The 20,686-nt window shown below is 35.1% G+C and overlaps 1 protein-coding gene across 7 annotated transcripts in view; it reads right to left on the bottom strand.

Moving 5' to 3' along the window:
- DIAPH2 (diaphanous related formin 2) overlaps positions 1–20,686 on the bottom strand; it is a 961,567-nt gene that overhangs the window by 237,835 nt on the left and 703,046 nt on the right. For all 7 annotated transcript variants that reach the window (XM_054508614.2, XM_045880234.3, XM_054508619.2 and 4 more), the window contains one exon: positions 2,296–2,460. In XM_054508614.2, coding sequence (XP_054364589.1) covers positions 2,296–2,460 — 165 coding nt within the window. The remainder of the gene's footprint in view (positions 1–2,295; positions 2,461–20,686) is intronic.

Genomic DNA, 20,686 nt, shown 5'->3' with positions numbered 1-20,686 from the left:
CACATAGTGCTGAGAAAGAAATGTCAGGAATTATCACCTGTATTTTATAAATGAGGAAACTGATGCCCAGGGAGGTTACACAACCAACCCAAGTTCAAAACAACCAATAAGTTGTACATTTAGCTCTCATGCCAGCAAGTCAATAATGATTTGGAGAAAAAAATGATAGTAATAGTGTTCTGAAAGGCAGACGGTGGTGGCTGACCAGGACACATTGTAGGACATGGTTACCTGTTTTGAAAGCTTTAAAATCAATCTTAGCAGGATCTCAAGAAATTCACATAAATGTACACAAAACTGGACTCCAGAATGTCAACTTATTTACAATGAGAATAATTTGTGACAAATTATTTCCCTGTATTCAAGCTATACACACAGGAAGTCAGTAGACAAATATATCCTATTTATGTATACAATTCACATTACTCTCTGAAATTCTATGACTCATAGACTTCTAAAGAGGAATAAATTCTTAGAGATCAGGAGTAAAATCACTTCATTTTAATAAATAAATACGTAGCTACAAAGGATAAATGACTTATATAAACTCACGCAGCTTATTAGTAACAGCACCAGGCCGTAGAGTCAGGTCTTCTTAAAAATGACATCATTACATTAAAAAAATAACCCAACAACTTATGATTGGGAAGTAATACAAATACAGTTCTAGTTCTTAGCAAGATTTCTAAGCATCTGGTTAACATGATTAAACACAGGCTGCCACACAGGAATTGTCCTTAAATGCTATAAAATGGGAGTACATCAAATTCTATTCTATGACTGTGTATCAGGGAGGTGAGGGGCACTAATGTGACAATGTTTTCACATCCAATCCATGTTAAAACAAGGCACTTTTTAATAGAGATTGACAATATTAATTATATTTATCTCCATTTACCCACAGACATTGATGTTACAAAAATAACTTACTGGATTTATCTTTTCAATATGTCAACTGAAGTGTATTTTCTAGTCTTCATTCCTTTTCAACATATTTTTTTTCTTCTTGAAAACAGTCCAAGTAGATATAACATAGGTATTCATAGGTTCACGTCATATTTATAACTTTTAAGTTTTGAAAATAGTTGGGCGAGTCATTGCCAGAACACATTTTACTACTTACTGGCCAGCTAAAAAGGTAAATATATATGTCTATTAAGGGGTAAAGACCAAAGACCAAAATAAGCTAAGATTCTCAGGAAAAAAAAAGACAAATGATCATATTTATGAAAGATTTTATTTAGCTTCTATCACCAAAAATAGGATGTGCTCTGGGTTATATGTCCTAACTTAGTAGATAAAAGCAAATGCTTTCCACAAAAATATCTGTATCTCACCGACTGTGCAAGTCATACCACAATCCAACAATTTCATGGGGCAACATAGTCAAGAGAGAGAGCCTTACTTAGCAAATAACTGCTTTGGGGATAGAAACATACCTCAAACTGCAACGAATTCGTTTGCTAACTGATCTTCCTGTTGGGGATAATTGCTAGAATTCCTTCTTTAAAATACATGAAACTTTACTTATTTGATATCAACTATTATGCATATCTCGCTATTACTATCATAATCGGAGTCTGTGCTTTTCTACTTTTTCACTGGATGCAGAGAACTATTTCCACAACATTTTAAAAAATTTTTTTTATTATGTTATGTTAATCACCATACATTACGTCATTAGTTTTTGATGTAGTAGTATTTCCACAACATTTATACAGTAAAGCTTTTGCTTCCCTCTAGCATCGTAACTGGCACCCTGATTACCCATCTCTAATTAATGCTAATATTTACTGTCATCCCCAAGAGTTATAGTTTGAAATAGGAACCTACAGTATGAAAGAAAATTTAAGTATTCCAGGTCATTTATATAAGTCTAATTTAGAATTGATTTCTCATATAGACTATGACAAAAGCTTGCTCACAGATCATAGCATTTTAATGTATTAAGTGAAAGATGACTTTAGATATTAATTTTTAAGGTAGGTCAAATTATAATACTATGCTGTATAAAAACATCATTTAAGTACCAATTCGTTCATTTTCTTATAAAATTTCAGTAGAAAAATTCCCATATATATCTAAAGTTGAAGATAATTCATTTAAGTCCCCATTATATATTAAGCCAGCCAACCATTTTTATCTATGTCACAGGTATAAAATATCTGTCAATTCCTGGTAAAGGACTATAACATGAAATCAATATGATCAATAGGTACATAAAATGCTAACAGAAGAAATTTTTAAAAAAACACAAACAACAGGCCTTGCAATCCTTTAAGATGTATTACTCACCAGAAACAAAGTTCGGAAGTTGCTGAGATCACCAAAGAACTCTTCTATGCTCACTGTCTTAGAATCAAAAATAAAGTATTCTCCAAGATTCTCATAGAGCTTTAGCATGTTGTTGTGCATGGTGAACAGTTTTTCATACTGGTCTCTGGCACTCTTTGTAAAGCTGTAGCTTTCTGTTAAGGAACATGACCCAATAGCATCTTAAAGGCAAACACTAGATGTTAAGATTGAATGATACCATCATTTTTATAAATACTTACATATTAATTTGCCACGATTGCCATAACAAATACCACAGACTGGGTAGCTTAAACAACAGAAATGTATTTTCTCATGATTCTGGAAGCTAGAAGTTCAATATCAAGGTGTTGGCAAGTTTGGTTTCTTCTGTGGCCTCTCTCCTTAGCTTGTAGATGGCCACCTTCTCACTATATCCTCACGTGGTGGTCCCTCTGCCTGTGTTTGTGTCTTCATCTCCTCTTCTTATGAGGACACTAGTCATATTGGAGTAGGGTACACCCTAAGGACCTCATTTTAACTTAATTGCCTCTTTAAAACCCTATCTCCAGATACAGTCACATTCTGAGATTCTGGGGGTTAGGGCTTCAACATATGAATTTTTGCAGGGACACAAGTCAGTCTACAATAACTTGCTAGAGTCATTTTATTGGTTAATTGGTTTCAAAAATTTGTAAACTAGGCATAACTATCTAATGTATAACCATGCAAAACATGTTTGCTAAATGAAAGCATATAAGTACAAATACCAGAAAACTGCCTCAGTTATCTTTTAATGAACAAGGTAGGGCAGAAACGAACAACAAAAAACTTAGAAAAAAATATTCTCTTTTTAAATACACACATTCTGTTTAGAGAGAGGTCACAGTGAATTCTATATATAGGCTACGTGTGTGTGTGTGTGTGTGTGTATCCCACATGAAGAGGGGAAGGAGAGGGAGAAAAGAGGAGGGAAGGCAAGAGGGAGGTATGAAGAGAAAGGGAGAAGACGGAGGGAGAGAAAGGGAGATGGGAAAGAGGGGGAGAGATTCTCCTATAGCGCCAGAACCTTAGTCACCCAAAGGGCTTGCTAAAACCCAGACTGCTGTTTGCTAGGACTGAGCCCAGGAGGCTGAGAATTACACTTTCTACTGAGTTCCCAGGTGATGCTGAGGCTGCCAGTCCTGGATACACTTTGAGTAGTATGCTCTAGAAAAGCTGTGCCAGGCGTGGAGCCTGCTTAAGGCTCTCTCTCCCTCTGCTCCCCCTGCCCAAGCAGACTCTGCTCTGAGTGCAGAGCCCCGCTCAGGGCTCACCCTCACGACCCTGAGATCATGACCTGAGCCAAAACCAAGAGTCAGATGCTTAACTGGCTGCGCCACCCAAGTACCCCAATCTCTCTCTCTCTTTTTTTTTTTAAAGATTTATTTGACAGAGAGAGAGACAGCGAGAGAGAGAACACAAGCAGGGGGAGTGGGAAAGGGAGAAGCAGGCTTCCCACCGAGCAGGGAGCCCGATGCAGGCTCTATCCCAGGACCCTGGGATCATGACCTCAGCCAAAGGTAGATGCCCAAGGACGGAGCCACCCAGGCGTCCCTTTCTCTCTCTTTATAAAAAAAAAAAAAAAATCTCTTTAGGCGAGTTCGAAAACAAAAACCAACTAAAATTTTCATTAACTCAGAGCAAATATTGTGAACATTTTGGAGTATTTTCTTCTAGTCTTTCTTCTAATGGCTAATAACTTTTGAATGTAAATTGGTAAGAATGCTTCAGAGAAAGGTTAAGTGGGCTAACAATGAAGAATAAAGGAAACCAAATCCACCTTTAAAAATTAGAGTTAAATTTAAAAAAATCAATGATCAGAGAAGTAAAATGTCTTTTTGTGAAAAGGTAAAATACTTAGAATTATAAAAGAAGGATAATAGCACAGGTTGAGGCATGCTATTACAAGGTCTACTATAGTGTATTAATATTTTATGGTAGTATTATTTTATCAGGCACTGATAAATGTGTTTTGAAATAACCGATTTTATGATTTTAAGATAAATCTTAAAATTTACAAATATAAAGATATAAAATTTCTAAAAGTATAAATCTTATATTTAAGATTTTCTGAATTCTTCAGTATGTTTTATTATAACTTGGGGCCAAATTTATTTTTGAGGGGAACACAGCTCTCATTTTACAACTGAAGTCAATGGAGAAAATCAGACCATTTCTTTTTTTTTCTTTTTTCAGACCATTTCTGGAAAATTATTTTGCAGCTGACACTTATTGGATACAATGTGATTTTAAAAGTGAGACAGGACACTACCTATGTTCTTTCTTAGGCTACTTAAATATTAGCATTCACATTAGCAACACAACAACCTCCTCCCTGCTAACAATCTTTAAATCTTTCAACCCTCAAGTCCATTTTGACCTCAATAGACTGAAAGTATTAATGCATTTTTGACTTACTCTACTTTCTTTTTACCAACAAAAGGATCTCATATAATGCTGTATACACATTTGAGACTATCACCATATGTTCTTTGACTCCTAAGAAAGTGTTAAACATTTTGTTTATGAGTTGCAGAAATAAGACAATACTCTTCATTTCCTAGCACAGAATGAAAGTGAGATTTTTGTTTGCTAGTCTCTCCTACCCAAACAAAACAGACTCATGCCAGAGACTTGCTAGGCATAAAAGTTATCAAAGGGCATTTACTTGTACTCTATTTACAATGCAAAGTATTAAACTGTATATTTCACAAGGCTCAACATCTGTACCACACAGGGAAAAGCCAAAGATAAAAAAGGAAAAAAACTGTATGTTTCCCATTTATCATAACAGTTTTTCACCAGCTACAATATGTCCATGTAGTGATACATGACTTCACAAATTTGTTCTCCCAGAAAAAAAACACACAAAAAACCTGATTTCAGAAAATTCTGTCTGTGTACCAAAGTGAGAAAATTTGAAAAATTCTGGGAATGGCTTCTCTTAGAAATAACAAATGGAAAGCAGTCCAATCTCCAAGTCCTTTACTTATCTTCTTCAAAGTGATTATTTTATAAAAGGGATAGATGGCATGAGTCAGCCCTGGAAATCTCTCACACATGCAATGAAGTCACCAAATCCTAACTGGGACTGCAGGTAAAAAAGAGCTAGACACCCTCATTCCTTTTCATCCTTTTATTTCATTTAGGAAATTTTTATTTTATTTTTTTGAGCACCGATTAAATTCACTGGTTAGTACTATGCTAAGCATTGTGATGGCTGTAATGATCATTAAAGCCTAATCCAATCCAACCCCTTAAGAAGTTTATAATCTAATATTACAAATAATTCTCCCATTATTAATTTGCATTTGTATGGAATTTTACCACTTACAATATGTTTTCCCTTCCATTATGTCCCATAGTCTTCATAACAATCTTATCAAAAAGGTAGAGAAATACCAGTGTTCAAATTTTAGAGTTGTAGAAACTAGACAGAAGGTACTCATCCATCTAGGGTCAGCATGTAGTGAAGGGAAACAGAATATGCCACCCCAAAATATGCCTCTTTGGCATAGATTTTTATTTATTTGTTTTTGTTTCAAGTTTTTATTTAAATTTCAGTTAACATATAGTGTAATATTAGTTTCAGGATAGAATTTAGTGATGCATCACTTATATACAACATGTAGTGCTCATCACAAGTGCCCTCCTTAATACCCATCACCCATTTAACTCATCCCCCTGCCCACCTCCCCTCCAGCAAACCTTCAGTTTGTTCTCTATCGTTGAGAGTCTGTTTTATGGTTTGCCTCTTTCTTTTCTACCCCCTATGTTCATCTGTTTTGTTTCTTAAATTCCATGTATGAGTGGAATCATATGGTATTTGTCTTTCTCTGACTGGGAGAAGATACTTGCAAATGACATATCTGATAAAGGGTTAGTATACAAAATCTATAAACAACTTATCAAACTCAACACCCAAAAAACAAATAATCCAGTTAAGAATGGGCAGATGGCACAGATTATTTTGAGCTGATTGAGAAAGAGCAGACATAGGAAAAGCTTTGAAAAGAGTAAAAGTTACCTTTTGAAAGGGGAATTTACATTTATAAAGGATGTCTCCGTCTCTGTACCAAGAAGAAAAGCATGACTCTAAATCACAAGAAAATCAATGGTATCCAGAGTACCAACCGTTAAATTGCAGATTTAAATGTGCATAACAAACCTTACCCTTGTTTATGGTGAATTTCCTGTTAACCGTCCTCCCCTTCCCTATAACAAGTGTCCTCACACCTTTCTTTCTTCTGTCTTTAGCTGAAGATGGTATTTAAACTGGTAGCTTAGGTTTAGTATCCAAAATATTTAAAGAAATTATACAACTCAAAACCCAAAACAAATAATCCAGTTAAAAAATGGGCAGAAGACATGAGCAGACATTTCTCCAAATAAGACATCCAGATGGCTGACAGACACATAACAAGATGCTCAATATAACTCATCAGGGAAATGCAAATCAAAACTACAATGAGATATCATCTTACACCTCAGAACGGCTGAAGTCAAAAACACAAGAAACAAGTGCTGGAGAGGATATGGACAAATAGGAACCTCCTTGCACTGTTGGTAGGAGTACAAAATGGTACAGCCACTGTGGAAAACAGTATGGAGGTTCCTCAAAAAGTTAAAAATAGAACTACCTTATAATCCAGTAATCACACTACTATTTACCCCCAAAATACAAAAATACACTAATTCAAAGGGATACATGCACCCCTATGTTTATTGCAGCATTATTTACAATAGCCAAATTATGGAAACAGCTCAAGTGTCCATGTATGGATGAATGGATAAAGAAAGGTGATACATACACACACACACACACACACACACACACATAGGAATATTATTCAGCCATAAAAAAGAATGAAGTCTTGCCATTTGCAACAATATGGATGGAGCTAGAGAGTATAATGGTAAGTGAAATAAGCCAGTCAGAGAAAGACAAAGACCATATGATCTCATTCATATGTAGAATTTAAGAAACAAGACAAATGAGCAAAGGAAAAAAAAAGAGAGAGCGATAAACCAAGAAACAGACTCTTCACTATAGAACAAACTGATGGTTACCAGAGGGGAGGTAGGTTGGGGAAATGGGTAAAATAGGGGATGGGGATTAAAGAGTACACTTACAATGAGCCCTGAGCAATGTATAGAATTGCTGAATCACTATACTGTACACCTGAAACTAATATAACACTGTATGTTAACCATACTGAAATTAAAGACACCTTATTTAAAAAAAATAAACTGGTAGCTTGGGCTACCTCAGGGAGTTACCTCATTTTTCCCTTGGTATTTCCCATATATACATGAGGTATACATGTTAATAAACTTCTCTTTGGTTTTCTCTTGTTAATCTGTCTTTTATTACAAGGGGGTCTCAGTGAGGAACTCAGAAGGGTAGAGGAAAAATTATTTTTCCTCAGCTACTGGAGACATCATGATAGTCTCTTGCATAATACCTAGTCTAGTGTTCTTTTGATATGGTAGAAATGTAATTATTTATAATGACAACCATCATATTGCCAAATTCAATGTTCACCCCTCTGTCCTCCTTTTGATGTCTCAGCAGATTCAGATACATTTAGCCACTCAGTGTCTATGACACCCACCCTCATGCTTAAAATATTTTTTTTTTCTTACCTCCTCTCTTTCTCTGGTAACATCTATAAAATTTTAGAGTACCAGAAAGGCCTGATCCTGAGTCCTCTATCTACATTCTCTCTAACTGACCTAAGTAATTCACATAACTTTAAATACCATGTATATTGGTGACCTCTCCCCTCCAAATTATATATCTAGCCCCAATCTGTTCCCTGAGGTACTAAGTTTTATAATCAACCACCTACTTGACATCTTTATTTGAATGCTGTTGTTGTTTTAAGTGGACTCTCTTGGTATCACAAATGTTAATCCTCTCCTGAAAACCCTGTAATAATTTAACATAACCCTTGGAATAAAATCTAAACTACTTCTCAGGGTTTATGACGATCCACATGATCTGGCCTCTGCTCACCTCTGCAACATAATGTCATCTCATTCTCCCTCTTAACCACGATAACCAGCCACATTAACTTTTCTCCCCCTTGAACATACCAAGTTTTCATACTCAACTCAGGGACTTTGCACATGCTGTTCCTTCTGCTTAGAATGTTTCTTTTTCACCAGATCATCAATCTCAGCTCAAATGTCACCTCCTCACAGAGGCTTTCCCCAACCACTTGATCTAAAATATCCACTTCCGGGGCACCTGGGTGGTGCAGTCAGTTGAGCTACCAACTCTTGGTTTTGGCTCAGGTCGCTATCCCAGGGTCATGAGATCAAGCCCTGCATCAGGCTCCATGCTCAGCATGGAGTCTGCTTAAGACTCTCTCTCCCTCTCCCTCTGCCCCTCCCCCTGCTTTCTAAAAATAAATAAATCTTCAAAATATCCACTTCCATTACTATTACTCTTGCTTACTTACATTATGCAAACTTATAACTATCAGACATTCTCTCTCTTTTTAATTTAATTCTTTATTGCCTATCTTTCCCTACTTAAAAATGTGGCCCATGAATAGACCTTTCATGTCTTATTGACCACTGACTCATCAGCACCTAGAATAGTGCCTGGCACATAGTTGAAATATTATCAGTGACAAAAGATTATGGGGTACTTTGGGGAGGATGATTAGACTATCCTGGGGTTGAAAAGTAGAGTGACCTCTTCCCACCTGCTTAAACAACCTTGGGAATTTTTGAAATATTTAGAGAGAAGAACCATAAGAAAACAATGGACTTTCCAAGAAGAATTTCCAAGATGAGGTAATTCAAAGTATTTTATATCCTTAAAATATGTATAACCTTAAGGTGGTGAAGTGAGCATATCTAATACATATAAAGTAGTTATCAAATATAAGGGGGGAAAACAATTTAGAGCAATTTTTCTTTTACTATTTGACTCAAATTCCTTATGCTATAAAGACAAACATTTTTGATATTTCCAGCTTGGAAGTTAGTCAAAATAACTGAAATAAAATCCCATCATCTTCTCCCTAAGAGAAGTATTCATTGCAAGGTTGATAAACTAAAATGTGTTCAACATTTTAAAACACTAGCAGGTAAAATGTTAAACTTTTATAAGTATTAATTTTAAACCATTTGATCTTAATCTTGTTCTGAATCTGGAAATTTAATTTATAAAACATATACTGTAACTCCCACAAAGCCTTTTTATATTAACTCACTTGAAAAGCTGACTGGGAAGCAGTCTTCAGTTACTTGGGTATTTATGTACTATACAGAATTGTCTAAAGCTTTATCATCTATATTTTTGTGTGAGTATATATAAATTTATAGAGGATATTCCTTAGTAATATTGTAATAGCATGGAATTAAAATTCAACCTGAAACAGCTATAATTCACCCATAGGCATTTACTCAAATAAAAGCAAATTATTTTCTTTACACTTTTAGGTACATTATATATCATTTTTCACTATTTTTGGTAGCTGTACCTACCTGTCTATAAATTGGTTAAAGGTAGGTATTGTTAACCCTTGCCCTCTAACTGGTAAAATAGCTGATAGGCTTCAGGACATGCTACCCCAAGATATGGCACCATGGCATATTCAAAATTTTAAAAGAAAGGAGGAAGCAGGAAGGTCACTCTAACCTTCTCCTGAAGCAAGTTATAAGACCTCCATATGCAAAGTGGCTTCCTTATACCCTGAGGAAAAACTACCCTTATCCCCAAGATGGAGGGATAATGAGAAGAATCTGAATAAACAGGGCTTGCTAAGTTCCCCTCAGTTTAATACACTTAGCTCATGCTTTTTGCACTATTATACCTTTCCACTACTTTCTAGTCTTTAGCAAATCTAGCATAAAAAAGAGGTTTAACAATTTCTTGGGTCTTAACTTCCTAATGAAGGTTCCCATGTCATGTGAAAGTTATATTCAATAAATTTGTATGCTTTTCTCCTGTTAATCTCTTTGTCAGTTTAATTTTTAGACCTACCCAGAGACCCTGAGAGGGTTGGGGAAAACTTTTTCCTCCCCTGAATAGTATTGCTTCATCAAATACTAGGCAGAGAACACTATCATTTTACTTCATTTTGATATAAAGAGTAACTGGTACCACAGAAAACTTGTTCCAGTAGAGCCAAAATAAGCATTAGTAGGGCACTGGGAATGAAGGAGTTTATGATTTATCTTCCATTTTTTTTTTCACAGCTAATTGAGTTAAATCAGTTCTTAAAATTTCTCATTTTCATAAGGAGTACATTAGTTACGATTTTAATAAAAAACTTGAAATTTGGAATAGCATTACTGCTGGATTGTTGAGAACGTGGAAAAATCAACTTGAGATCCACTTAACCTTCACACAAGCTTTAGTTAGCAACATGGCATAATTATTCATTAAAATAAAAGGAAGTCACAAACATACACTCTATTAAAGAATATAAATATCATTTCCTCTTTCCATAACCTTCCAGAAAATATTCCTCTAAATGTTAAAAAGAAAATACTAATGTTTCTATTTGAGTATATCATTTTTAGTAAAAAATTAATATTTTAAAGAAATCTATCTTTTAAAAATAACATTAACACATATTAAAGTAGTTGGAATTTACTTACAAATCACACATTATGTGATAAATAGGTGTGGACAAATATTTTAAAATGTGGAATTTTAACAAGGACAATAACGAATGCATCTGTTAATTTCCATTTGGATTCAACACAGTACTTTAAAATAGTTTAGGATATAGACTACAAAATTCTTTTAAAAATCAGATTACAAAACAATATAACAAAGATAGCATAGTTAATGATAAAAATTTTGAACCAAATCCCCAGTTTTTAACATATAGGAGGCAATTATGTTACTGAAGAGATGAAACCATTTTGTTAGTGACCCCACTTTTCCACAGATGGCCTAAGTCAGCCGGGTATAAAAATTTTTGTCTTGTTTTGCTTTTTTTTAAAAGGTTTATTATTTATTTTTTGACAGAGAGAGACAGCCAGAGAGGGAACACAAGCAGGGGAAGTGGGGGAGGGAGAAGCAGGCTTCCTGCCGAGCAGGGAGTCCAATGCGGGCTTGATCCCAGGACCCTGGGATCATGACCTGAGCTGAAAGCAGATGCTTAATGACTGAGCCATCCAGGCGACCCAAGAAAATGTATTTAAATCAGCTTCCAGTTAAAGCCACAAATGTGATGACAAAGGTAAGAGGTACACTCAGAACTCCTTTTCTCTATCCCTTTTATTATTCACTCCCTTTTGTCTTTTGTGTAGATTTCTTTTTACCCTTCCTTTGAAGATGGACTACCTTTGCATTCTTAGACACCCAAAAGAGTGATTTTTTCATTCATTTATTCAACTCTATTTATTAAGTGCCTGCTTTGTGCCAGTTATCTTCTAGGTGCTGAGAATACAGTAGTTAATATTCACAAAAAGGTCACTGGTCACTGCTTTCTTGGCATTATAGTTTAGTGGGACAATATACATTAAACAAAGAAATAAAAAAATTTAAAAATAAATATAATTGTAAAGCAGAGGTTGTTAAAGAATATATATTTGGGAGACCTGAGACCTGAAGGGGAAGAGCCAAGAGGAGGAACACTGGGGTAGGGTATATGATGGTTCTGAAAGATATTAAATATTCTAAGAACATGAAGAAGAGGAAAAAGGCCTGGAATGTGAAAGCCTCTGGAGTAAGTGGGGGACAGGAGGGAGAAGGTTCCTGAAGTGTGTAGTGGCTAGATTCTACAGGTCTTATTTTAAGCATTTTGAAATTTTTCCTGAGAAAATTGTCTGGTGAGTTTTAAACAAGGAAGTGATGGGATCAGTTTTCTTCTGCTCAAAGGCATAAGAGATGCTAGCTAAATTCACACACACACACACACCACACTAACAATGATAACAACAACAACAAAAAACCCCTAGGACTAATGGAACATAGAGTATTGTCCAAATGAGAGTAAGTCTACTTGCTAATTAGTATATCTTATATAAATATTCAATTAAAGCATATTTGATAAATTATTAACAATGTTACATAGAATCAAAGGCAGCTAAAAAAGAGCAGGTGTTAGGCAATACATAACTATGCAGACTGACATGCAAACAGTTGTGTTTAGAGTAACATAAGAGTTATGATTATACAATTTGAGATTGATGTGTATATTTGGAATGTCAGTATTATTATTTAATATTCATATCATGCATGCAGACATTAATTAGATCAAGTCCTACCTCCAGCTTTACCTCACATTCAGTTCTCAGCATCATTTATCATGTAGCAACACTGTATACAAAACTGTGAGAGATTAAGTAGAGAAAAAGAAAGTAAAGTGATAAGACATGGTTTCTAACCCTCATTGAATTTATAAACTAGTGTTGAGAGACAGATAAAATAATAGCAGAGCAGCAATAGCAGAAAGTAACATTTATTGAACTCTACAATGAACCAGGCACTGAGTTAAATGCTTTATAAGTGTTGTCATATTTAACCCTCCCAATGGCCCTATGATGCATATATGCTATTACTAACTCCATTTTACAACATGATGAAATTAGCCTCAGGGAGATCAGCTGACTTTCTCAAGAGTAAGCCATCTCAATAGTAAGTGGTGCATTCAGGATTTGAATCTGAGTACCTTTTCCGATTCCCCCGTAACACAAAACTATGTATTTGACCAGCATGCCATACTGCTTCTTCTGTTTAAAAAAAAGATAAAAATACACAGTAACATAAACTAAACTTCACAAAGGAATTCAAGAAAAATGTAGAAACATATAGCAAGAAGTGATTCTGAGATTATTAGGAATGACCTCAGAAGGAGTAACTACTGAGTTCCATCTTGATGTATGGGAAGGATTTCTCAATCCAAAGAGAAGACAATCCAGGCAATGAGAATAGCATGAGCAAAGGTATAAATGTATCTGGAGTTACCAAGGAACTCTGGCTATTCTAGGATAACACAGTTTGAGTATGGAGGGAGATGTAGAGGAAGATAAGCCTGTGATGGGTGGCAGAACAGGCCACCTAAAATATGCCTCTTTGACATATGATTAGTTTTGAGTTGAAGGCACTTGGAAAAACAGCAAATGAGAGGCTTTCCCCGAACTCCCTTTATCTGCTTAAAGACAGATCCTCTAAAAGGAATTCAACTGTTATAAATCTCCCTGGGAGATCAACCAAGAAGATTGACACTTATCAAAGGAGAGGAGGGGGGCCTGGGTGGCTCAGTCAGCTAAGCAGCCAACTCTTAATTTCAGCTCAGGTCATGATCTCAGGGTCCTGGGATGGAGCCCTGCAGCAGGCTCCACGCTCAGTGGGGAGTCTGCTTCAGGATTCTCTCTCTCCCTCTGCCCCTCCCCCTGCTTGCTCACTCTCTCTGTAAAATAAATAAATAAATCTTTAAAAAAAAAGGAGAGGTTACTACAAGTTGACATCTGACCCAGACAAACTATGTCACACACTATCATATCTTTCATCTATTCTTCTAAGTTCCCATTCAACTTTCCTAAAAATCTTTTCCTCTAAACCGCCTACATCCTCTTTCCTCTAAGATACCATAAAAGCTCTCAAATCTCACCACTTACTTAGGTATCCACTTTTTTTTCCCCTGTGATGTCCCTGTGTACATATTAAACATTAATAAATTTGTATACCTTTGCTCCTCTTAATCTGCCTATTATCGGTTTGTTATATAGACCCAGCTATCAAATTTAGGAACATAGAGGGCAAGTCTTTCCTTCCCTTTACCTGGAAAGATATTGAATGCATATTAAGGTTCTCAAGTTTTCTTTGTAGGCAAGTAATCCATGGTTTTTATACAGAGGAGTAATATCATCTTACTTGTTTGTAGGAACCTAACTGATAACAGAAGGATGGTTTGGAAGATGACACACTGAATCATGGGAGAGCACCTAGGAAACTAACAGGAAAGTGCTATGAATGGAAAACAAAGGATAGATATAAGAAATATGGAAGAGGTAGCATCCATCGGACAATGGTGACTGACTAGATATTAGTGATTAGAGAGGGGGAAATATTGAGAATGCCATTTGAGTTTTCTAGCCCATATGACTCAGCATGTTTGTGTATGCTTGCTTTATAAAAGAACTTGGGAGACAAGAAAGGGAACATGGGGTGGGGGGGCAGGAAGGAGAATAATGACTAGTTTTGAATACACTGCGTATGAGACATCCATGAAACATGGGGATTGCAATATGTAAAAGGCAGTCTGGAGGTAGGTGGGCTCTTTGGTAACTTGGAGATCAGCTTCTGTGGCAACAGTGAGAACTGCAAAGCCAAGGAAAATAGAACAAAGACTTCCTCTCATCCAATCCGATCTAGACCAGGACAATACCTTAACAGTGTTCCCTTAACATTCTTATTGATTCAATGAACATGACCTTAGTCTGAATATGTTTGGCCTTGATACATTTACTCAAAATATAGAATAGTCTGGAATTATAACTTTAGCTAAGAGAGCAAAATATCCTATCCCACAGTCTGTGGTAACAGTTTCCAATGATCATCAAAGATCATTTAACTACAAATGTCAATGATGCAAAATATGTAGTCAGTATGAATTTTGCCAAAGGGTATGTCCCTGAGGAATTGAATTTTATCGTTTCGGGTAGTGACAGGGTTAGGGTATAAAGGACTCGAAGACATAATGTTATAGACTCAAGAACAACTGTGTATAGTTATGAAATTAGAAATGATGACAAGTATCTGAGAATCACGGTTTCTCATCATTACTGTACACTCTCTGTGTTTTTTTATTTTTAAATGTTTACTATACCAGGTACTTCTGCTACACCTGCTGCTTTGGAATGAATGTCTAGGTATTTAGGATTGACTTCTCACTGTAAAATAGTTCTTTGAATTCTTTGGGCATTTTATTTTATTTTTTACATTTGTTTTAAAATGGTCCATTTCAGGTTTGGGGCTTCTTGTACTGAATTGTAGATAGTTTCCAATCATGCATTTTCAATCCAAGTTTTAGTTTCAAATTCAGCTGATAATGCTTTATCCTTTCTTGCTTATCTTTCCTTAACTAAAATCACCAATGAGGTAAAGAAGTAGCAACAAAAAGGGAAACGTCTGCCAAACCAAATTTTACTCATTAAGAGCCAATTCTGTATATATTTGAAAGGCCTATGAACTGAGGCAGAGATTTAATCCCTTTTTTGCAGGATAATCTGTAGTATTCATGCCTTCCATTGCAAAATAAAGCCACTAGAAAAGAAATTCTTTAAAGTTACTACCAGCTGTAAAATGCTAGATTCTGTAAGTATTCAGGTAAAATGGAAGCACTAATATCTTGAGAAAAAGTGAATACTTTGGTTTCTCTAATGGAAATACTTTAATATATTATTTAAGTTAGTTGTATGTTTTATAGTAAGTCTTCCAATTCTAGATTGAAGGCAAATGATAGTAAAAATAAATTTTTACATCTTTTCTATGTCCTGTGGTCTCTAAAATAGGGTGAAGCACCTAATAAGTCCATGGTAACATCATCCTAAATTTTACCTACAATAAACTATCTCAAAGACAAACATTTTACTCTAATGTAAAAAAATGGCATTGAAACACACTTTGTATTTCTAAACTGCTTGCTTATTGAGGACTCTTACTTGTTTACAGTCTGGGCTGTTTTGCACCCCTGACATTAAACTTGCAACTCCCAGTTCTCTGAGCTTTGAAGATCTACATTCACTTATCAGAATCCATTCATGCCATCACCTTATATGAACTTTCTTTAGACGTTTATGTAACCCTAACCATAACCCTAGTCTCTTCCTCACTTACTAAAACTTTTTGCAAGGTTGAAAACAAGTGCATTTCAGGATATAAAGAGCATTAATCTAATACCATAGTCATGGAAACAAAACATTTCAGAATATTTCCCTGAGTTTAGTCAACATGGTAATAGCTTATTTCTGGACTGACCCTGGGCCAGAATGTCCACAAGGAAAATTTTATTCTTGTTAGAATTTTTTCAGGCAAAGATAATTTTTGCACCATATTTCTTATGCTTTTTAACAACTCTTCATCTAATTTTTAAGATTTTCTAATATGTATGGATTTATGCATTTGTATGTACATATGACTATATATATAATATGTAAGAGTTTATTGATTTTACTGCATCACTAATAGATGCTGTGCTTTTTCTAATACCAATTTAATGTATGCATTTAATATGAAATTGCATTAATTCTGAAAGACATTTTTACATGCTTTATGTGGAAGAAGCTATTCAAATACAGTGGCCTTACTTCCTAACAACACATTCCTTTTTTTCTTTCCTTTGTTGGAAAGATAAAAATGTGCCCTGTGAAATTTTTCTGCTTGAGGAAAACAAACAATAACAAAATAGCTTCAGTAGTGTTCAGTTTGTGACATGGATATAAACTAGGTCTGTAAATCTATCTTTAATGTGTCTGCTGTCTGTAGGTATCTGACATTTCAAAAAATTACATGATCTTAGGAATCATATAAGTTTCAATGTCATTGTGTTATTCAAAGTCAGCACTTGAACTAAAAAAAGAAAAAGGAGGACCTCAAAGAGATAGGTGTACTCACATGTTTATTACAGCATTATTCACAATAGCCAAGAGGTGGAAACAATCTAAATGTCCATTGATGGATGAATAAAAAAAATGTGGCATATACATACACCCGGATATTAGTCAACCATACAAAAGAAGAAATATGTTATATGCTACAACACAGATGTACCTGGAAGATACTATACTAAGTGAAATAAGCCAGAGACAGAAGGACACATACTGCAATGATACCATTTACATGAGGTATCTAAAGTAGTCAAAATCAAAGAAGCAGAAGTTATAATGATGGTTTCAGGAGCTGAGGAGAAGGGAAAATAGGGAGATGCTATTCAATGGGTATAGAGTTTCAGGTATGCAAGATGAAAAGGTTCTAGAGATGTGTGGTACAACATAGTGCTTACAGTTAAAAGTGTACAGTTAAAAATACTGCACACTTAAAATTTTGTTAAGAGGGTAGATTTCAGATATTTTTCACCACAATAATAAAAAGGCAAACTTCTATTTAGGTCACAAACTCTATACACACACACACACACACACACACACACACACACTCTCATAATGAATCCAAATTTTTACTTATGTATCTGAGTAGGTTCAGGGTTCGGTACCAGTTCAAGGTAGAGAGGGTCAGTGACTTTCTCTTTCTCCTCTGGCAATTTAATATACACAGACCTTGCTTAGGAGCCCAGAGGAGGTGTGTGTGTGTGTGTGTGTCCATGCAGAAATGGGAGGAGAGAAAAAATACCAGTGGATGTGCCTAGATAGACTTTGAGACTTACGTTTTAGGGCTACTTTGTGACAATGCCAAGAGAAGGCTTCTAAGTATTAGGCAGAGTCACCCAGGAATAGCAATGGAGCTAGAGCTAAAGCAACAATAAGAACATTCTGTGATTAAGCTGACCATAAGTAGAAAACCTGGCTGTTTTTCTCCTGTGTGCTCTCTCCTTTGTAACTCTCCTGTGTGCTCCTGCGTGCTCTCTCCTCTCTCCAGGTGCCCTGACAGACATGTTGCTGCCTGAGAATATTGAAAGAACTCACTGGCTGGTCTAAGGAAATTTAGATGCAGAAATAAGCTCCAAAGAAGTGATAGATCAGGTCACATGTATTAGTGTTCAGTTTAGTGAAAGTCTCAAAACAAAACACTCTAATTGTTAATGCATGCTTCTATTGTATATTAATACTTAAATCACTTTGATAAAAGACTTACTGGGTTTTTTAAGTGTGAGTTTTCCTTTTAGCATCTTCATGTATTCTCATTTTAGTGGAGTATGTAGTTAACGGGGAGTGATTTTCACTCATGTACAAACAAAAATATATGTCTTTTATCCACAAATGCCCAGGCATTGTCAAGACATAAGAGCAAAGTGTTCCAAAATGTTAGGCAGTTAATTATTTTGCATAAAACACACATCTAAAACATATTAACTGAACAGCAGATGGTAGAGAAAAGAAAATCAGATTGCAGTGTGGGTGAAACATAACCAATAAGCTCTGTAAAGATGGAAACCTGGGCATAAGAGACACCATATTGAGTAAGCAAATGGAATGTCTAATCTGATTCTTTCATCCTTAACACTTTTGATTTATCCTGTCTCTATAAATACATTATCATTTTTATCATGATGCCTTAAAGACATTCTTTGATAGAACAGGGGGAAAGAATATGTTTATATAGTAATACATCTTGGGAAATACTTAATCTATGAATGAAGATTTTTAATGATGTATAGTGCTTTCTAATATTCATTAGTGAATGAAAATTAATTTAGATAAAAATACTAATATACTAGCAAAAAATCATGAATATGGCTACATTGTCTAATATATATGAGAAGTATCTTGAACTCATTTTATGAATCAAAAAGAATATTTATTCAGCTTATAAATTACTTTTATAAAGGAAGAAAACAAGGTAAATACCTAAAAGGAATATGTGGAAAAGAATTTAAATATTTGTACATTTACTACTGATTTAGGACTTCCAGCAAATAAAAAAGACATTTTATTTAGATTGGACTGAAACTGAGATACATAAACTAAACAAGAGCAATGACAGATGCTAGATCTAGGGAAAATGATAACCTAATATTAAGCAGCTTATGTATTTTTAGAGCAAAATAATACAATTAAAATATACCCAACAATACTATATACCTATATGGCTTGATATTATTAAAAAACAAGGAAACACATGCCTCAAAGCTTACAACAGGGAAGAATAGTGATTGCTTCTGGAGGGGCATCTCTGTTTTCAGATGAATTAAGAAGGGATTAATTATATGGATTGCTAGGGAAAGGTATGAAAAATTTCATTTAAAAAGGAAATTTAAGTATTAGGAAAATGTCAACCTTGAAAAAGGGTTAAATACATAACAAAGAACTTCCTAAGCCTGCAGATACTTGTCCACAAAAATAAAGCCTGTTGAACATTCTTACATTTCAGAATGCAGGCACAGAAATTAATTATAACTACTCAGTTTAGAAGTCGTGGGGAATCTTTCTAAACCAGATTTTCAAACTGTCCAATTAAGCAACCTCCTTCTCCTATTTACTTTAATCTGCTTCTTCTTCCCTCTTCTAGAAATGACCTAGTTAAAAAACCACAGAGACTCCTATTATGAAAACACAAATGTCCTACATACATTGCTCCCCAGGACAGGTGTGCATCAATTACCAGGGCAGGCCATGGAGTGAATCTTTGCTATTGTGATGCTGAGTTTAATATATGCGCATTTGCCAAGCAGGAGGATATTAATCAATCACAGAGAGCCATTGAGTGCAGCTCAGCACAACTGCAGACCACATCTTGCTTTCCTTTGATGCCACTTGGCTGAAACCTTAACTGAACAGCAATGTTGTCCTTCTGAGACTAGGTTTTGTGCTGTTCTGGACAAGCTGAAAATGGTGTTGTCACAGCCCATTATAATTTTCATAGCAGCCATCTCGTAGCCCTAAGAAGCAAGTCTGTTTTGTATGCATAAAAGAAAGTCCCAAGTCCTGGGCAGGTGGGTAGGTGGTTATTTCTGGCTGCAATTTTGCTAAGTTTCTAAATCAGTTCTGCTTTAATTAGGAGCTTTTCTTCTGAGTTATTTTGATGTTAATAATATATGGCTGTCACATTTCCTTGTACACGTTCCCAAACAGTGATACAAACATTATTAAATCTAATCAGTGTTTATGGAGTATTCCATATGTTACCCACTGTGAATCTTTTGAAATGCCATTTTATTGGATAATGCATAGAGGTTGGTATATACAATAACATACTTTTGTTCCTCTAGTCAATAATTTTTATGAAAAATTTTCTACAGATGGTAGCTGCTTTGAATTTGTTTTTGACCATATTTAAAAATGAATATTTTTAGACTTCTGTATAATGTGTAACTGAATTCACAAAGACTTTCAACTCCAAAGAGTACAATAATTAACTTTCCTTTGACTAAATTAAAGAACAGAAACAATGCTGCAAATGACTTAGATCCAATAAAGAGCATGTTAAAATGAGGCCCCCTAGAAGTAGGCATTATGAAATATTTAACAAGAAACTGAAAACTTGTCACCACACCTACAATACCTAAAGTAATATTAGGAAGAAACCTAAGCAAAACAAAACAAAACAAAATTGTACTATTGCCTAAGACTGGATCACTGCTGTGCATTGCAATACATTGTCCTTCCTGCTCTCCGTATTTACAACAACTACTAATATTCAGTGTGGCCATTAAAAGTAATTCTAACCAGATGGACCTATATTTCCAAAGATGTATAT

The sequence above is a fragment of the Mirounga angustirostris genome, unplaced genomic scaffold (genome assembly GCF_029215605.1).
Source record: "Mirounga angustirostris isolate CCGP_5_RB_7025 unplaced genomic scaffold, mMirAng1.0.hap1 SCAF_11, whole genome shotgun sequence".
Taxonomy (NCBI): domain Eukaryota; kingdom Metazoa; phylum Chordata; class Mammalia; order Carnivora; family Phocidae; genus Mirounga; species Mirounga angustirostris.
This window is presented reverse-complemented; position numbering and strand designations above follow the sequence as displayed.